The sequence below is a fragment of the Brassica napus genome, chromosome A2, assembly GCF_020379485.1.
Source record: "Brassica napus cultivar Da-Ae chromosome A2, Da-Ae, whole genome shotgun sequence".
Lineage (NCBI taxonomy): Eukaryota > Viridiplantae > Streptophyta > Magnoliopsida > Brassicales > Brassicaceae > Brassica > Brassica napus.
The window spans coordinates 27,432,500-27,449,707 of NC_063435.1; the positions used below are offsets into that span (position 1 = coordinate 27,432,500).

The 17,208-nt window shown below is 37.3% G+C and overlaps 4 protein-coding genes across 4 annotated transcripts; 1 reads left to right on the top strand and 3 right to left on the bottom strand.

Annotated features, from left to right (window-relative positions):
• Positions 1–1,607: 1,607 nt before the first annotated feature.
• Positions 1,608–3,028, bottom strand: LOC106380085 (mavicyanin-like). The gene is made up of 2 exons (XM_013819906.3): positions 2,760–3,028; positions 1,608–2,184 (listed from the first exon to the last, which is right to left on the bottom strand). The coding sequence occupies exons 1-2, from the start codon at positions 2,923–2,925 to the stop codon at positions 1,784–1,786; spliced, it is 567 nt and encodes a 188-aa protein (XP_013675360.1). The 5' UTR covers positions 2,926–3,028; the 3' UTR covers positions 1,608–1,783.
• A 2,083-nt stretch (positions 3,029–5,111) lies between these two features.
• LOC111203212 lies at positions 5,112–6,099 on the bottom strand. Its single transcript, XM_048753566.1, has 2 exons — positions 5,523–6,099; positions 5,112–5,203 (listed from the first exon to the last, which is right to left on the bottom strand). Exons 1-2 carry the CDS (start codon positions 6,097–6,099, stop codon positions 5,112–5,114), a joined length of 669 nt encoding a protein of 222 aa, XP_048609523.1.
• A 1,459-nt stretch (positions 6,100–7,558) lies between these two features.
• LOC106378972 (glutathione S-transferase T2-like) lies at positions 7,559–8,416 on the bottom strand. The gene has a single exon (XM_013819012.2). The coding sequence runs from the start codon at positions 8,414–8,416 to the stop codon at positions 7,559–7,561; it is 858 nt and encodes a 285-aa protein (XP_013674466.2).
• A 2,296-nt stretch (positions 8,417–10,712) lies between these two features.
• LOC106382666 (phosphoglucan, water dikinase, chloroplastic) lies at positions 10,713–17,128 on the top strand. The gene is made up of 19 exons (XM_013822707.3): positions 10,713–10,960; positions 11,041–11,623; positions 12,173–12,259; positions 12,347–12,478; positions 12,648–12,773; positions 12,849–13,027; positions 13,106–13,190; positions 13,271–13,420; positions 13,508–13,560; positions 13,637–13,845; positions 13,930–14,048; positions 14,173–14,243; positions 14,366–14,483; positions 14,741–14,827; positions 14,893–14,979; positions 15,070–15,146; positions 15,222–15,363; positions 15,444–15,555; positions 16,053–17,128. The coding sequence occupies exons 1-19, from the start codon at positions 10,794–10,796 to the stop codon at positions 16,955–16,957; spliced, it is 3,489 nt and encodes a 1,162-aa protein (XP_013678161.1). The 5' UTR covers positions 10,713–10,793; the 3' UTR covers positions 16,958–17,128.
• The last annotated feature ends 80 nt before the right edge of the window (positions 17,129–17,208 follow it).

Consider the following 17,208-nt stretch of genomic DNA (forward strand, 5'->3'; position numbering starts at 1 on the left):
TTTTTCTTTTTGTCAAAGAAATTGCATTTCATTAAAGAGAATTAAAGTCTGGTTGGTACAAGAGAACCAAAGATATACTTTGCTAAACCATCCTCAAAAAAAAGTTACTACGGTGACGAAGCCTAAAAGACACTGACTCCATCCAGTCCGCCATGAGTTTGATATCCGAGACGATGCCGTGAAGATCCAAGAAGCTAGAGCTTCTGCCAATTGCTGTCACCAATTGTTGAGAGTTGGATTTAAAGATCATTTTCGTCAAACCTAGAGACCCTGCATGTTCCATGGTCCTTCTCATTGGTAGCCCCTCTGCCACAAAAGGTGAGATCACAAATGAGATTGCTTTACTATGAGATACACGCATCTCTCCGTTTGCGTGGTAGAAACTCCACGAGATACCAGCTAGAGTGGATCTGATCCTCCAGGCTGCATCAGATCTGAAAATATATTATATTAACGATTGTTTTCTATAATATTTAAATCACATGGTTAAATCCGTAGAACGTTTTTAAACAATTTTGCCCTACTATAGTTAAAAAAATTACTATGGCAAAGGAAGAACAGAAAGTTGAAGCAAATCAGAGAGACGACAATAACGCAAAGATGAGACGAACGGTCCCCCGATGGCATCAGAGAGAAGTGAAATCAGATAGACTTTGATAGTCGTGCTTGGGAGAAGTGGTTAGGGCGAACTGCCTTCAGAAAACGGTAACTAACCCCAGAAATACTTTGGCTCTGTTTATTTTTCATTTTTTCGAGTAAAACTTATATAAAAAGAAAATAATAAAGGGCAATTCTAGCAAATTGCCATTTTTAAGTTTTATCACAAAAATAGTTTTAAAAAAAGAAAATGACTAAAATAATCCTTTTTATTTTGAAATTTTTAATATTTATTTTGAATTTTTTAAAAATTTGAAACCCTATATCCAACTCCATCCCTTAACTCTAAACCCTAAGTCTAGATTAGATAACCATAGGATAAAAACATATTTTAAACATTTAATAAAATTTATTTTGGTTATTTTCTTCATTGAAGGCTATTTTATGACAAAAACTTTAAAAAAACTATCATAGAGAATTTCTCAATAAAAAACCCTTTATATATACAGAGCAGTATTAATTATATGTTTAAAATTATAAAAGGCCCCCAAATTATAACTTGCCTTAGGTCTTTATGAACGGTCCCACGGCAGGTGATAGTTATATTACCTTTGACATTGAGTGTATCATGCAATTATTTAAGTAATCTTCGGTAAGATCATAAAAAATCATAGTTTGAACATTTTCCACCCACTACATCTAGATCTTCCACAAATCCATACATATATTGTTTAATAAGACTTGTGGTACTTGGAAAACATAAAAACTACAATAACCAAATCGAAACTGATCTTTTGCACACACCCATTGTTACAAAATCTTTAAGAAAATTCTTTCCGCTTAAACAGTATGATCCAGACAACCTTGTGAATAAAGAGACGTTTACTGGGGTTTGTAATAAGACAAGTTGTTCTATGTTTGTGCTGTTATGTAATAGATATCTCTGATATTCGTTTAAACATAGCATTTTCAATGAAAACTTAATTACTATTACAAAAATAAGTATACTATAAGAAACAACAAAATCGTTAATGCACACGTTTCTTTTTATTATTGACGGTCTAAACATTTTGAATCAATTAGATAAAAAGAACAATACGGTAGAAAGGAAAATTCATCACAAAAACATTTTTGGACATATAACAAAAACTTATATGCAAGAATTGCAACGTATATGTAATCCTAATCAATAAGCAAAATTTGCAAAGAGACAAGAGACAAGGGCAGCCACCACCGCTACGGCCGAATTCGGGAGAGAAGCAGCGTGGCTAGGAGATGGACCGGGGACTCCGGCGGCAGGAATCGTAGTAGTGGACGGAGGAGAAGAGGGGGAGGACGAATCCGAGGAGATTGGTGGATCAGAGAGTGGCCTGGAGGAGGTGGGGTTAATGACGTTGAGGTCGAGCTTCTGACCGGCCTGACAATGGCCAGGAACGCCACAGAAGAAGAAATGGTGGCCGTGATTGGTGAGTGTGACTGAGTCATTGCCAGTGGTGAAGGTGGAGATTGGGTTTGAGTTGTTGCAGCTTCTGTACATTGCGTGTGTCACTCTCATTACGTTGTGGAATTGTGGGTTGTATTCGAACACTGTCATAATCAAAAAGTTTAGTTTCAGTTCACTCAATTTGCCTAAAAGTTAACAACACTTTATATGGGAATACCATGAAACTAAAAAGATAATAAATTTTTTTTTTTATGTTTATCCATTCTATTCGACTGCTATACTATACTGTATTCTACTCTCTTTTTCTTTCTCATATTTTCACAAGGATGATGTATCGGCTAAGAGCAGTTTAAAGAAAGATTAGGTTGGCTTAGACTAAAATAATTTCCACTGCTAATATCATATATAACGTTTATATATATAATTATTTATCAATCATAAGTTAAGAATATGTATTTTTAAAAATCAGTTCTAAACTTAATAAGCATTCATACTTTGGGCAGATGTAAAAATATAACAATTTATTCCTGTTTATATTGAAATAAAACGAAAAGTCATAATGATTAGGGCGTGAGTGGTACTATTACTTTCAACCTAATGCTTACGCACTTACGCATTAAGGACCCACTTTCCGTCAGTCTCAGAATAATTACGTTTAGAATGAAGATCTGCTCATCTCAATGTATAATTAATGTGTTAAGAAAATTAAGGAACTCACAGACGGTATCACCAATGTGGAAAGTTTTGGTTGAGGCCCATAGCTTATAATCTACGTTGGCTATGGTTGTCCAGCCTGCTGAGTCGCCGACTTTGTACATCGCCGCTTCACTCAGCCTTATGATCACCACTATACATGCCAAAGCCACCACTATCCTCGCCGCCATTATTTTCACTCGTCTGCTTCGATCTCTGGTAGAGAGCCCAACAAGGTTTTCTCCTAGAATTTCTCTTTTTTTTTGCTGTGTATACAATGAGGTATGAACTAGTGGTGTGTATATGTATGGGTGGCCACTTTTTTTTGTTAGTTGGCTAATTTGGAGAAAGGAGTGACTGAAAAGCAAAATACCGACAAGGATTGCTTACTTTACTTGTTTATCTTTTATTAGTGATGGATTTAATTCATAATACAAAGACTATATATAACTTAAATGTATTGAGTTTTGTGCACACTAGGTTTGTAGTCTCACATAGTAAATCAATACACTCATTATCAAATGATTTGAAGTTGGAAACATATGAATCTTGACACAATATTAGATCCTGAAGAAAGCAAAGATTAATCTGACCCAAAAATTAATTTTATAACAGAATTTTATGTACAGAAATGATTTATAAGGACCACTATTTGGAAGAATGATAATAGAAACCCTCACATCAACTATGAATTGGGACTTGATCTAGCGTATAAAGACTAATATTCATTTATTTATGTATTATTAATTGGTATTAGAGTTTTTTCACTTGTAAAAACTTAAAAATGGATAATTTAGTACGAAATACTGGAAGTCTTCCTCCTGCACTAAAGCCTACTCCACAGGTTTGATTAGTTAAGCTATTCTAGAAATTTCTATTTTCTAGTTTTTTTGTTATAAACAGAATTGGAAAATTTGTTAGTTTTCAAATTAAAGAGTTAAAAAAAACACACACACACACACAACCATAATTTATAAAAAATTTATATATATATATATATATATATATATATATTTTTTTTTATAAAATTTATATTTGTTAGTTATATAAGTTGTAAAGTAAGTATCACATGCTTTAAACTTTCAAAGTTTGGAAGTCTTGTAAGGAAAGAATGCTAAGTTGGTTGGTGTACTAATTTGAATCATCTTTTAATAATTCTACTTCCCAATTACTCTTCCTCCTACATCTTGGTAACCATACTTCTCTACTAGTTTAAATCATATGAAAAAACCTTCTTTGTTGTTGTCAAAGTTCTTGTAGCAAAATTTCTGGTAATTTTATCACTGCAGCTACTGAGATACTAAGAAAAATCTTTTAATGTCCATAGTAGGCTCCATACTAAACCAATTTCAGCCCATTAACATAGCCTTCTACTTATACAGAATCAACAATGCATATTTAGACTTCGAAATATACATTGTCACGCGCATATAAGAATAACAAACATTCGTTGCATAACATGAAGTACTTAACGGTCAGAGAACCGAGTTGTTTGTTTGATTAATGATTCCTCACACACCAAACGGCTCCAAGTACTGTTTGTGTGACTGGTTTAATGTAAAAGACTGGTCCAACGGTTTACAAACCAAACCGGGAACCTATGATTAACGTAAAATGCATATTATATATAAGATAAGAGTTCATCCGATCCTATGACAAAAGAGTTACTCATCTTTTAGTTGGGAAGAATTTGATCGTTGTCTACGTGTCCTGCTGTCTCAATGTTAGATTCATTTTCTGTGGTTTCTTAGATATTTACTTGGTTCCCTTAGAGCAACATTATCAATGCCAACTCTTATCAAACATCTTAGAATATTTAATTAGTATTTTTAATCTAAGAAGTTTTCTAAGATACTTAAGTAAAATACAACATTATCAATGGAACTTTTCGAAGGTTCTTAGGTATAAAATCATTTTTTTATTAATAAGTAGTAATTAAGATATATCCATTTATATTCAATACATTAAAAAGAGAAAAATTTTTTATTTAATTAAAATTACAAACATTTTATTACATTCCATACATAAAAAATTTTTTTTTCATAAATCACACATTTATTCAATTCATAGAAACTTTAAAATCATTGGTTATTTGGAAAATGTCGAAATTTAGCCCAAATATTTTCGATTAAATCGAATTTTAATTGTTCATGGGCTTGTCTGTTACGGACGCTCGATCGACGATCCATTGCAGTGCCGAGATTTGAATTCGGAGTAACGGTGAATGTATCATCTTCCTCGCTTTCTTGAAATTCTCTCACGTTATACTGAGTGTATGATGATCGTTCATCCTCGACAATCATATTATGGAGTATGATGCATGCCTTCATAATATTTGCTATTTTGTCTTTATCCCATAGCTTGGATGGATTTTTCACTACGGCAAATCTAGCTTGCAGAACTCCGAAGGCACGCTCGACATCTTTTCGAACAGCTTCTTGGGTTTTAGCAAATAACGAATGTTTCTCACTTTGAGGAAGTCGGATAGATTGAATAAAAGTCGCCCATTTAGGATAAATACCATCAGTGAGATAATATGTCAAATGATATTGATTACCATTAACATAGAAGTTCACTTCTGGCGCAATTCCGTTAATAATGTCATCAAAAACGGGGGATCGATCAAGAATATTAAGATCGTTCATAGTACCTGGAGCTCCAAAAAACGCGTGCCATATCCAGAGGTCACTTGAAGCTACCGCCTCCAAAACAATTGTTGGTTTTTCGGTTCCTCGGGAATACATTCCTTTCCAAGCAGTGGGGCAATTCTTCCACTCCCAATGCATACAGTCGATGCTGCCAATCATCCCCGGAAACCCACGTTGGTCTCCAATATAGAGAAGTCTTTGCAGATCCTCTTGTGTCGGTTGGCGTAGGTATTCATCACCAAACAAGCTGATTATTCCGGCGGTAAATTTGTGCAAAGATTTCCGAGCTGTCGTTTCAGCAAGCCGGACATACTCATCAAGCGAATCAGCTGCACCGCCATAAGCCAACTGTCGGATTGCTGCAGTACATTTTTGTAGGGGTGTTAGACTAGACCGTCCGGTACAATCGGTTCCTTGTTGAAAATACGGTATGTTGGTTTCGAGACGTTGTACAATACGCAGGAACAAAGATTTGTTCATTCGGAACCGTCGGCGGAATAACTCGGGATTGTAAGTTGGAGTCTCGCTAAAGTAATCATTCCAGAGCTTCTGGTGGCCGTCTTCTCGGAACCTCTCCATATAAATACGTTGCTTCCGCTTTTTTGGTTCTTCATCAAAGTTTTGAACGTAATCATTAACATAATCTTCAACGTAATCATTAACATAATCTTCATCATCGTCATCGTTATGGTAGTGATAATGAGAAGAAGATGCCATTAGAGTTTTTTTACATTTAAAATGAAGAGTTGATGAAAGGGGAGAGATGTCTTTAAATTGCCAATGATCTTTCATATTTATAGGGGCAAATAAGCTCTTCTCGTGATACAACTTGTGAATGTATATTGTGTTCTCGTGATACAACTTGTGAATGTATATTGTTTTGTTGTGGAAGTAAAAAACAACTCATGTGACTCTTACACCTTTGAATTATTGTGTTGTACCTTTGAATTATTTTGTTGTTTAAAGTGGTTCACGAGACAAGTAGTTGTTGTTTCAAAGTCACATTTTAAAGTCACATTGCACAGTTGGGTGACAAATTCGATATCAATAAGTTAATTATGCAAGTATTGAATCGAACAATATACATGGAGTGGAGGCATAAACAATTAACTATGGAGGAATAAACAATTAACTAACAAAAAAGTGCACGAACCCTTACATTTAATTCATTACAATACAACACATTTGTAATTCATAAAGTTCATAACAATACAACACATTAGTACATAGTCTCATAAGGGTTAACAGCATTAGTACGACTAAGACAAAGAGCATGACACCAACACAAACTTCCTAAACCAGACTTAGTAATGCTGTTAACACCAACATCACTTCCCTCCGATCACCAGACCAAGTACCACTAATACAAAGAGCATGACACCAACACAAACTTCAAACTCAATTTTTAAAGTAAACGACTTCTTTGCCAAGTCAGAAACTAAGTTCTCTAGCCTAACCACCTTTTCCTCAGACTCAAAGTTACTCATTAAGGTAAGGTTATCTACCTTTTCCTCCAACTGCAGAATGTGTTTATCCCTCGCCCTCATCTCCTCCATCACCGCGACGTCCCAAAACTTCCAGACATGGCAATCGCCATCATCCACATTCTTGCAGGTGTATACCCTCCTCCCCGGATCGTTTTTTGATGTAACTAGAATTGGTGCATCACCACAATAGCAAACCTGGGGGAATCCAAACTCCACCTCAGGTTGTGGAGGATACTGCATAGGGTACTGAGACGGCTCAGGATACTTCAACTCCAACTCAGCTTGGTCACGACCAATAAGCTCTTCTGTCTCGCTGTACCCACTATCAGCTTGATCCCCACCATAGTGTGATGAATCTGAAGGCTGGCTGTAACTATATCGGCCCATTTTTACGAATTAAACCTGCAAAAAAAAAATTGAAAGTCAGTCAGTAGTAGCCTTACGATGATAGACAAGTATATCAAATGTCGAAAATAAATTTTTTTAAGAACTACCAAGCAGAAAAACATTTAGGTAAATACATTTACTACACATGGGAAGTCACAAACACATACATTAAGGAAAATGCTACCAAACAGAAATACATTAAGGTACCAATTATGAAACAACGAATTCAGCAACACATTTCATGAAATACAAACATAGTAACTAGTTCAGGAAATACAAACAGATATCTCAGCAACAGATAGTCAGAAATACTGAGCGAGCAGCTTGTTCTTGACAATCTCTTCAGCCTCGCTTAGTGGTCCTGTCTTGGCTAACAGTGTGTCTAAAATGGCAACCTTTGACAGTCTCTCTTTCATCTCCATCACAGTAGTAACATCAGCAAGAGACTTTCCTTGACCCACCTTCCTTCTTGCTTTAGCCGCTTTGACACCTTCAGGCCGGACCTCTTCATCACCAACAGTGGTGCTTGAACATTCCTCTCCAGCTTTTCGCTTTGCACTCCCAGTGGGTTTAGTGGGTTTAGGAGTGTTAAGACTGAGCCATTTCTGCTCAAACCTCAACACGCACCACGCATACTCAAGATTGAATTTCCTCTTGTGATCAGCGTAGTAGATATCATAAGCCATCTTGAGGACGTCAGTCTCGCTCTGACCAGAAGTTATCTGTCTCTCCGCTGCCGAGTAAGCACCGCAAAATTTGTTGGTGAGGTCATTAATCTTCTGCCACCTCTGCTTAATATGGAGCCACTCTCTTGGTTCACCACTCTCTTTAGCATGTGGAGTAGATTCACAGTACTCAGCAACACGTTTCCAGAACGTCCCTGATTTTTGTTCATTCCCAACCACTGCATCCTTAGATGTGTTGAGCCAAGCACTTATGACGACCTCGTCATCAGCTGGAGTCCATTGCCTTCTCTCCTTAGAGGCAACTGCTGGGTCTTCACGTTCAGGTGGACCGTCAGGTTGTTGTGAACTATAAGGAGGTATCTCGGATGGATACTGAGTAGAAGGATAACTTCCATACTGAAAATTTTGGCTATGGAGAAGATAACTATAACTAGGGGACTCACTATAGGGATTCAATGGATTCCTTGGATCCATTTCGATTAGAAGGACAGGAATAGAAAAGAAAGATACGTGAGAGAAAGAAGAGAGTAAGGGATAACCACAACAAGAATTAAACTTGTTGCTGCTATTTAAAGAAATTTGAGAGAACAACCATCAGAGAGCTTAAATGTTTCTCTAACAATCAACTACCAGGGTCTAATCAATATTTATTACTCGGAAAATAAAGAATCAAAGCAAACAAGTAAGTAAATATGATACACATTAGTTACTTATACTCGTTACACATAACTAATCAATATTTATTACTCCTCTGAAACTAACTACAAAACCAAGCAAACTAACTACAAAACTTTGCCAAGTAACACTCCTTCGAAACCAAACTAAGTAAAAAAGTCAGTACAACGTTTTCATTAAATGTCGAAACCTACTTACTTCAATTTACACACCAACTAAAACAACACATGTCAATGATGAAGCCAATGTATCTAAAACAACAAGTATAGAATCAAAATTCAGTATAGATCACAACATATAACGTGGCTCTCCATCAACTATACAATCAAAATTCAGTTCACTAATCAATCAAGTATATAACTCAAAATTCAGTTCACTAATCAATGAAGCATATTTTTTAAACTAAAGTTCACTAATCAATCAAGCATATTTTTTTTAACTAAAGTTCCCTAATCAATCAAGTATACGAAAAATTCACTAAAAAACCTCTGCTTTACAATCAAAAACACAGATCACTATACAATCATATTCATCGGTAAACAAAAGTCCATCAGAAACACGAACCAACAGATCACTATACAATCATATACAACCAAAAGGCGAATCACCAATCTATTTGTTTAAATGATTCCTCTATATAGCTAACGGAGGACGGAGAAAGAAGACAAACCTGTTGGTGACGGCGGCGGAGATGGTTTCCAACCGGAGAAAGAAGAGAGGCGAGATGGACGAGAATAGACGACGACGGCGGAAGTACCCGTCGAAAGCGAGAGAAGGAAGAGACGATGAAACCCTAAACCCAAACTCCGCGGACCTTGATCAAACCCAAAGCATGCAAAATATTAGAAACACATAATCGATACGAGAGAGAGAGACAGAGAAGAGGGAGACAGAGAGAGAGAGTAATACGAACCTGCAGATTCGATGGCGAGATTAAACGATCGATCGATGTGGACCGATGATTCTTCAGTTCCAGCGAATCGCCGTCTACGGATTGAGAGAGAGAGAGAGAGAGAGAAGAGGGAGACGGAGAGAATAGATCCAGAACAAAACGACGACACCCTCTACCGCTTCACAAAACGTATCATAGAATGACACGTGACAGAAGAACGAAGTCAAAAAAACTTCTTACCTAAAAATCGCCTCCTTCATTTAACTGGACTTTATATTTATTTTTGGGCCAATATTGGGTAAGGATCGCCCATAAGAAGTGTTCAAATGTCTTGATAATGTTGCTCTTAGAGTACAGTACTCTCGCTTTCGCTTCTTGTTTACGAGATTGAGAAGCTCAGCCCAAAAGGCCATTAACTTTATATATTATATATGTTAAAAGCCCATAAACAGTGTAGTAAAAAAATTTTAACCAATTAAGACTTAACGAATCCCCTAACCAGTCTAGTAATTTTCTAATCAATTAAGACCTGACCGGCTTACACAAGTAATGGCATCTCCAACTTTGTTCTATTTTTTATTGTAAAATAGAGTTTAGAGTAAAAATGTTTCAATGCTGCTTTATTTATTACTTTATAATAGAGTAAAAAAATAAATTTACTCAATAATTTGTTTTTTTTATTTATTAGTCTACTTTCTACTTTATTGATTGAGTATCATCAGAATAAATTCAAATTCTATTATAAAGTTATTCTGTTTTAGAATAAAAAATAGAATAAACTATCGGAGATGGTCTAAATATAGTTCTCAAAGTCAAATTCTTTAATTTTTAACAAACATTATACACTTATAAACTCTTACTAACTTCTAATTTGATAAGGGAAAACACCAAAAAAATGATTCTGCTAATGAAACGTATACTTTTTGAATTTGAATCCAAACTATAAAATACACATTACATGAGAAACAAAAAAAAATAAAAATCTTAATCATAAATAAAAATAAAAATTTGGAAAAGTATATTAAAAACGAATCGTATTACTAAGTCTAAAACTGGTGTACTTTACGTACTTTCTAAGAAAAGAATGGCTTTAACACAAATCTATTATCTCTGTTTTTTTTTTGTTTTTTTTTTATCATGGCCACATCGGACTGAAAAAAAAAAATCAATGAAAAGTTATGAGAAAAAGAAGATATTTTTCTAGATATGTTTTTGGCAATTTTTTCTAGACTTTGAAGAAGATTTGAAAAAAAAAAAGAGAAATCTCTCTTATCACCACCTCCAATGGAGAGCATTGGCAGCCACTGTTACACCTCTCCCTTCACCTTCATCACCACGAGAAACTCCTCTCTCCCTAGACTCCTTCACTTCACTCCCAGAGGAGCAATCCACATTCGCAGCCAATCAGACTCGCGTCGTCTCCTCACTTGCTCTGCTTCTTCCTCCACCATGTAAAGTCTCTTCCTTTCCTCTTCCTTTCGATCAAAACCCTTAATTAATTTACAAAAATCGAAACTTTGACCTGACCCAGTGAGGAGCACCGGATGAACAAAGATGGGTCGGGTCCGTCGAGAAAGAAAGTGAAGCTGAACGTGAGACTTAACCATCAAGTCAAGTTCGGTGAGCACGTGGCTATCTTTGGCTCAGCTGAAGAGATTGGCTCCTGGAAGGAGAAATCTCCTCTTAACTGGACTGAAACTGGATGGGTTTGCGAGCTTCACCTCAACGGAGACCATGCTCTGGAGTTCAAGTTCGTCATTGTGAAAACCGACGGTTCTCTCTCATGGGAGTCCGGTGACAACCGTGTCCTGAACCTCCCAAAGGCCGGAGCTTTCTCAGTCGTATGCCACTGGGACGCTACTAGAGAGGCTCTTGATGTTGTCTCTCAGGAGGAGGTTGGTGAGGGAGAGAGAGTGGTGGGGAGTAGTGAGAACGGTGCGCAGCTTCGGAAGAGTGCGTTGGGTGGGGAGTGGAAAGGGAAAGAGGCTTCCTTTATGAGTTCGAATGAGCATGGTGAGAGAGAAGTTGGGAGGAGTTGGGATACTAGTGGTCTTGAAGGTCCGGGTCTCAAGATGGTGGAAGGTGATCGCAACTCTAGGAACTGGTGGAGAAAGGTATTACTATGAGTTTGGATGTGTACCTTTTAGTTAAAAGCAATGTTCGAGAAATCGCTAGGCGGTGGTTAGGCGCCTTATAGAGAATTATTGTTTAGACCGGTGTCGGCGAGACCAATTCTTTTAATTAAAAAAATTGTTTCAGACCCGATTTGCTGACTAGGCGCCGCCTATACTATGAGTTTGGATGTGTACCTTTTAGTTAAAAGCATTGTTCAAGAAATCACTAGGCTGTGGTTAGGCGCCTTCTAGAGTATTATTGTTTAGGCGGGTGCCTAGATTACTAACTAGAGCTCTAAACTGGACTCGTCCACGTCCATTAGCCCATATCTATTTGTCTATTTATTGTTTGTGGACAGAGTGTGATCATGTCCATTAACGACCATGTCTAGTTACTAGTAAATTTAGAAATCACTAGTAACTAGACCGTCTTTAAAAAAATTGGTTTGAAAAAGTCGTTTCAGACCCGATTTTTAGAACATTTGTTAAAAGCTATCACTTTTGGGTGAAACTCTCTCTTATTTGTTGAATCTGTTCATGTGTTCAAAGCTTGAAATGGTACGGGAGGTTATAGTTGGGAGTGTTGAGAGGGAGGAAAGGTTGAAGGCGCTTATATACTCTGCAGTGTATTTGAAGGTTTCTCTCTTTTTTCTTCTTTATAGCCTTATCTGGGAGTTCACCTTTGTTTAAGTTCGTTTTGGTTTTGTTTGGCATCTTATGCAGTGGATAAACACAGGACAGATTCCATGTTTTGAGGATGGAGGGCATCACCGTCCGAACCGGCATGCTGAGATCTCCAGGCTTATATTCCGTGAGTTGGAGAACATTTGCAGCAAGAAAGATGCTACCGCAGAGGTTACACATTTTTTTAACCAATGTTCAAGAAATCGCTATGCGGTAGTTAGTCGTTTTACATGGGATTATTGATTAGTTGGGCATCTAGACCGATTTGTTTTTTTTGAGTCTTAGACGGATATTTAAAAAAAAAAATCTTCTCTAAGTTGGATATGCTTTTGTTTGGTAGGAAGTGCTTGTTGCTCGGAAAATCCATCCGTGTTTACCTTCTTTCAAAGCAGAGTTTACTGCATCTGTCCCTCTAACTAGAATTAGAGACATCGCCCATCGCAATGACATTCCTCATGATCTCAAGGTAATAGTACTCTCTTTAGGTGATTTATGACCATAGTAACTGTCATAGTATTCATATAATACATCTTTGTTCCAGCAAGAGATCAAGCACACAATACAAAACAAGCTCCACCGGAATGCCGGTCCAGAAGATCTAATTGCAACAGAAGCAATGCTTGAGAGAATCACTGAGACCCCAGGAAAATACGGTGGAGACTTTGTGGAGCAGTTCAGAATATTCCATAATGAGCTTAAGGATTTCTTTAATGCTGGAAGGTACTTACATTTTCTGAAGCCAACCCTTTTCTTTCATCATATGTGTAATGATTTTATAGCTCTTGTATCTTGTTGCAGCCTCACAGAGCAACTTGATTCTATGAAAGTTTCTATGGATGAGAGAGGTCTTTCTGCTCTCACTTTGTTTCTTGAATGTAAAGAGGTAAGAATTAAACACAGTCATTGCAAAGTTTGTTATTGTAGTCTCTTCATGAGTGAAAAATTGAAATTTATATTTACCAGCGCCTTGACGCATCCGGAGAATCAGGCAATGTTTTGGAGTTGATTAAAACTATGCATTCTCTGGCTTCTCTAAGAGAAACAATTGTTAAGGAACTTAACAGCGGCTTGCGTAATGATGCTCCTGATGCTGCCATTGCAATGCGCCAGAAGGTGAGCTCTTTTTAAAAAAAAATACAATTCAGCATATTATCAATTAGCAATTTGTTTATTTATATAGTTTGCTACCTTTTTGTTTAGTGGCGTCTTTGTGAGATTGGCCTTGAGGACTATTTTTTTGTTCTACTAAGCAGGTCTGCATAAGATATTTATTTATTTCTTTTGGAGCTTTATTTCTCAGCCTCACGTCTTGTCAATGATTTTGAGTAGATTTCTCAATGCTGTTGAAACTATGGGAGGAGCTGTTAAACTGGCGAAAGATGTGGGATCAAAAGACGTTTCCTCGTGGAATGATCCTCTTGATGCTCTGGTCTTGGGTGTTCACCAAGTTGGTCTATCTGGTTGGAAGCAAGAGGAATGTTTAGCCATTAGAAACGAACTCCTAGCGTGGCGAGAGAGAGACCTACTTGAAAAAGAAGGTTACTTCCTTCTCTTACTTATCTCAACTCCTTCTCTATGTAAGGTCTATAACTAGGAGCTGCTTATGCTCATTTCTTATGTAGGGGAAGAGGATGGGAAAACCATTTGGGCCATGAGGCTGAAAGCAACTCTGGATCGAGCAAGGAGATTAACATCAGAATATTCTGATTTACTTCTTCAAATATTTCCTTCTAATGTGGAGGTACACATAATCACATATTCACATGCTGCTAATGGCCATATTGTTTTGTTCTACTAGAAAAAGACTTATTAGACCAAATCATCACTCTGCTGCTAATATTAATAGAACTTGCTTCTCGTTTCAGATATTAGGAAGAGCTCTAGGGATTCCAGAGAACAGTGTCAAGACCTATACAGAAGCTGAGATTCGTGCTGGGTAAGTATGTCCTTTACTTCCTTGTACTTAACTTAAGCCGTACAAGCAGCCTCATGAAATCATTTGAGAATGTTTCTATTTCTGTATATTCCTCTGACCAAACATGTGGTTCTACCTTGAAGGATAATTTTCCAGATCTCAAAGCTCTGTACTGTTCTTCTGAAAGCTGTTAGAAACACACTTGGTTCTGAGGGATGGGACGTCATTGTACCAGGATCAACTTCTGGGACATTAGTTCAGGTATATGGAGAAGGCAAATGAACAACATAGCTTTGGTCTTCACTTTATTGCTTTGTTGACTCATACTGACTGGTCTCAGTGCTAGTGTTTTAAAAGATAATGTTATGTGTGAACTCTTCTTAAGTACAACTTTTTACTGATAATTGCAAATGCATAAAACAGTTAATGTCTTAGTGTTCTAGAACCATATGCTTGGCTTTGTAACTTGGATGAGAATTCAAAATTGCATATTTTTCTCTTGGGTTTTGTGACTGCAGGTGGATAGCATTGTGCCAGGTTCATTACCATCAACTGATGGTGGTCCTGTTATTCTATTAGTCAACAAAGCTGATGGCGATGAAGAGGTTTTAACCAAACACTCAACCTCATTGTGACTCCTAGCATCATTCTAAAGATTACATTGTAACAGGTAAGTGCTGCTAATGGGAACATAGCCGGAGTCATGCTTCTCCAGGAACTTCCTCACTTGTCTCACCTCGGCGTTAGAGCGCGGCAGGCAATATAACCTTCACCCCCTTATTTCATTTCCCCAAAACAATCTACTAAAGACGTGCATTGTTGACACTCTCTATTTCACATCACACAGGAGAAAATAGTCTTTGTGACATGTGATGACGATGAAAAGGTGGCTGAGATACGGCGACTTGTTGGAAAATATGTGAGGTAAATTCATTCTCACGTTATCCAAGAGGCTCCATGAGTCTTCTTTAATGTTCTTTTATAATATGAACCTTACAGTTTGGAAGCATCTCCAAGCCATGTGAACCTGATGCTTTCAACTGAAGATAACAAAAGGACGGATAAGAAGAGTGTATCTGTCAATGAAGAAGAGTCAAAGCCTGTTTCCTCAACTTCTAATAGCCTCCTTTACTCATACAAGGTCAACTTTTGATATCTCTTGTGGTTATCTGGACTTTCACACTCAGATTTCATACTGATTTAGGAAATGTTCGTCCACAGGATATCTCTAGTGGAGGAATCATAGCACTTGCTGATTCAGATGTATCAACATCTGGTTCAAAAGCTGCTGCTTGTGGTCTTCTTGCATCTCTAGCAGCAGCCTCTACTAGAGGTAAAAGTTTTCTTTTGGCCTGCGGATTTTTTACCCGAACCGAAATTTTCGGCTTTTGGTTCGGTTATGGTTTTGAGATTGGTTTAGTTCGGTCGGATTCCGAAAATTAGTCGGTTTTCTGTGAGGTTCGGTTTCTGATTTTCAAAAAAAAAAGCCGCAAAATATCCAAAATTAACCGAAATAACCAAATCAAATTAACCAAAATAACTAAACTAACAACTTAACCGAAAATATCCGAGTTTTTAGAAAATTACACTGAAATTTAAGTGAAACAAAAAAATCGGTTATTTTCTGAAGTAAAATTAAAAACCGAAATTAACCGAAAACCGGACTGATTTTTGCGGTGTACTTTGGTGGGAATGTGCAAACCGAACTACCCGAAACCGAAAATATCCGACCCAAATAAACCGAATCACAGGGCTCTTAATGTCTTAATGGGATTAAATTGAGTGGAACAATATCTGATTCCTTTGTGTGGTTTTAAAATGAATCTGCAGTGCACAGCGAACATGGAGTTCCAGCATCATTCAAGGTTCCAATCGGAGTTGTCATACCTTTTGGCTCAATGGAGTTAGCTTTAAAGCAAAGCAACTCAGAAGAAAAGTTTACATCACTGCTAGAAAAGCTAGAAACCGCCACACCTCAAGACGGTGAGCTAGACAGCATATGTGATCAGATCCATGAACTGATGAACTCACTGCAAGTCCCTCAAGAAACAATCAACACCATAAGCAAAGCCTTTCCCAAAGACACTCGTCTCATTGTTCGTTCTAGCGCCAACGTTGAGGACTTAGCTGGAATGTCAGCAGCAGGACTCTACGAATCAATCCCCAACGTGAGCCCCTCAGATCCTTCAGTGTTCTCTGCTTCCGTTTGCCAAGTTTGGGCTTCTCTCTACACAAGAAGAGCTGTTCTGAGCCGTAGAGCTGCTGGTGTCTCTCAAAGAGAGGCTTCAATGGCGGTTCTCGTTCAAGAAATGCTTTCTCCTGACTTATCTTTCGTTCTTCACACTGTGAGTCCATCTGATCCAAAGAACAACCTAGTGGAAGCTGAGATTGCTCCTGGTTTAGGTGAGACTTTAGCTTCGGGGACGAGGGGAACACCGTGGAGATTAGCTTCTGGTAAGCTTGATGGGATTGTGCAGACCTTAGCGTTTGCTAACTTTAGTGAAGAGCTTCTCGTGTCAGGTAAAGGTCCTGCTGATGGCAAGTATGTTCGGTTGACCGTTGACTATAGCAAGAAACGGTTAACGGTTGACTCGGTGTTTAGACAGAGACTTGGTCAGAGACTCGGTTCGGTTGGTTTCTTCTTGGAAAGAAACTTTGGTTGTGCACAAGACGTTGAAGGCTGTTTGGTTGGTGAAGATGTTTACATTGTTCAGTCAAGGCCACAACCTCTGTAAAATTTTTTTTTTTTTTTTTTACTTTTATATAAAATATCGAATAATAAAAATGTCAGAAATCAAATCGGCAATTGTGTATGTTTAAGAGTGACATATATATTTACTAATCATGTTTGTGGAATTATCAGATTTTAAATTATTAACTTAACTAATAAAATATCTTTGAGGAAAGAGATGCAATCTGTAAAAGATTTTGTTATATCATTCTATCAATGTTTTGTTAAAAAAAAATAATACGTAGATATTTAATA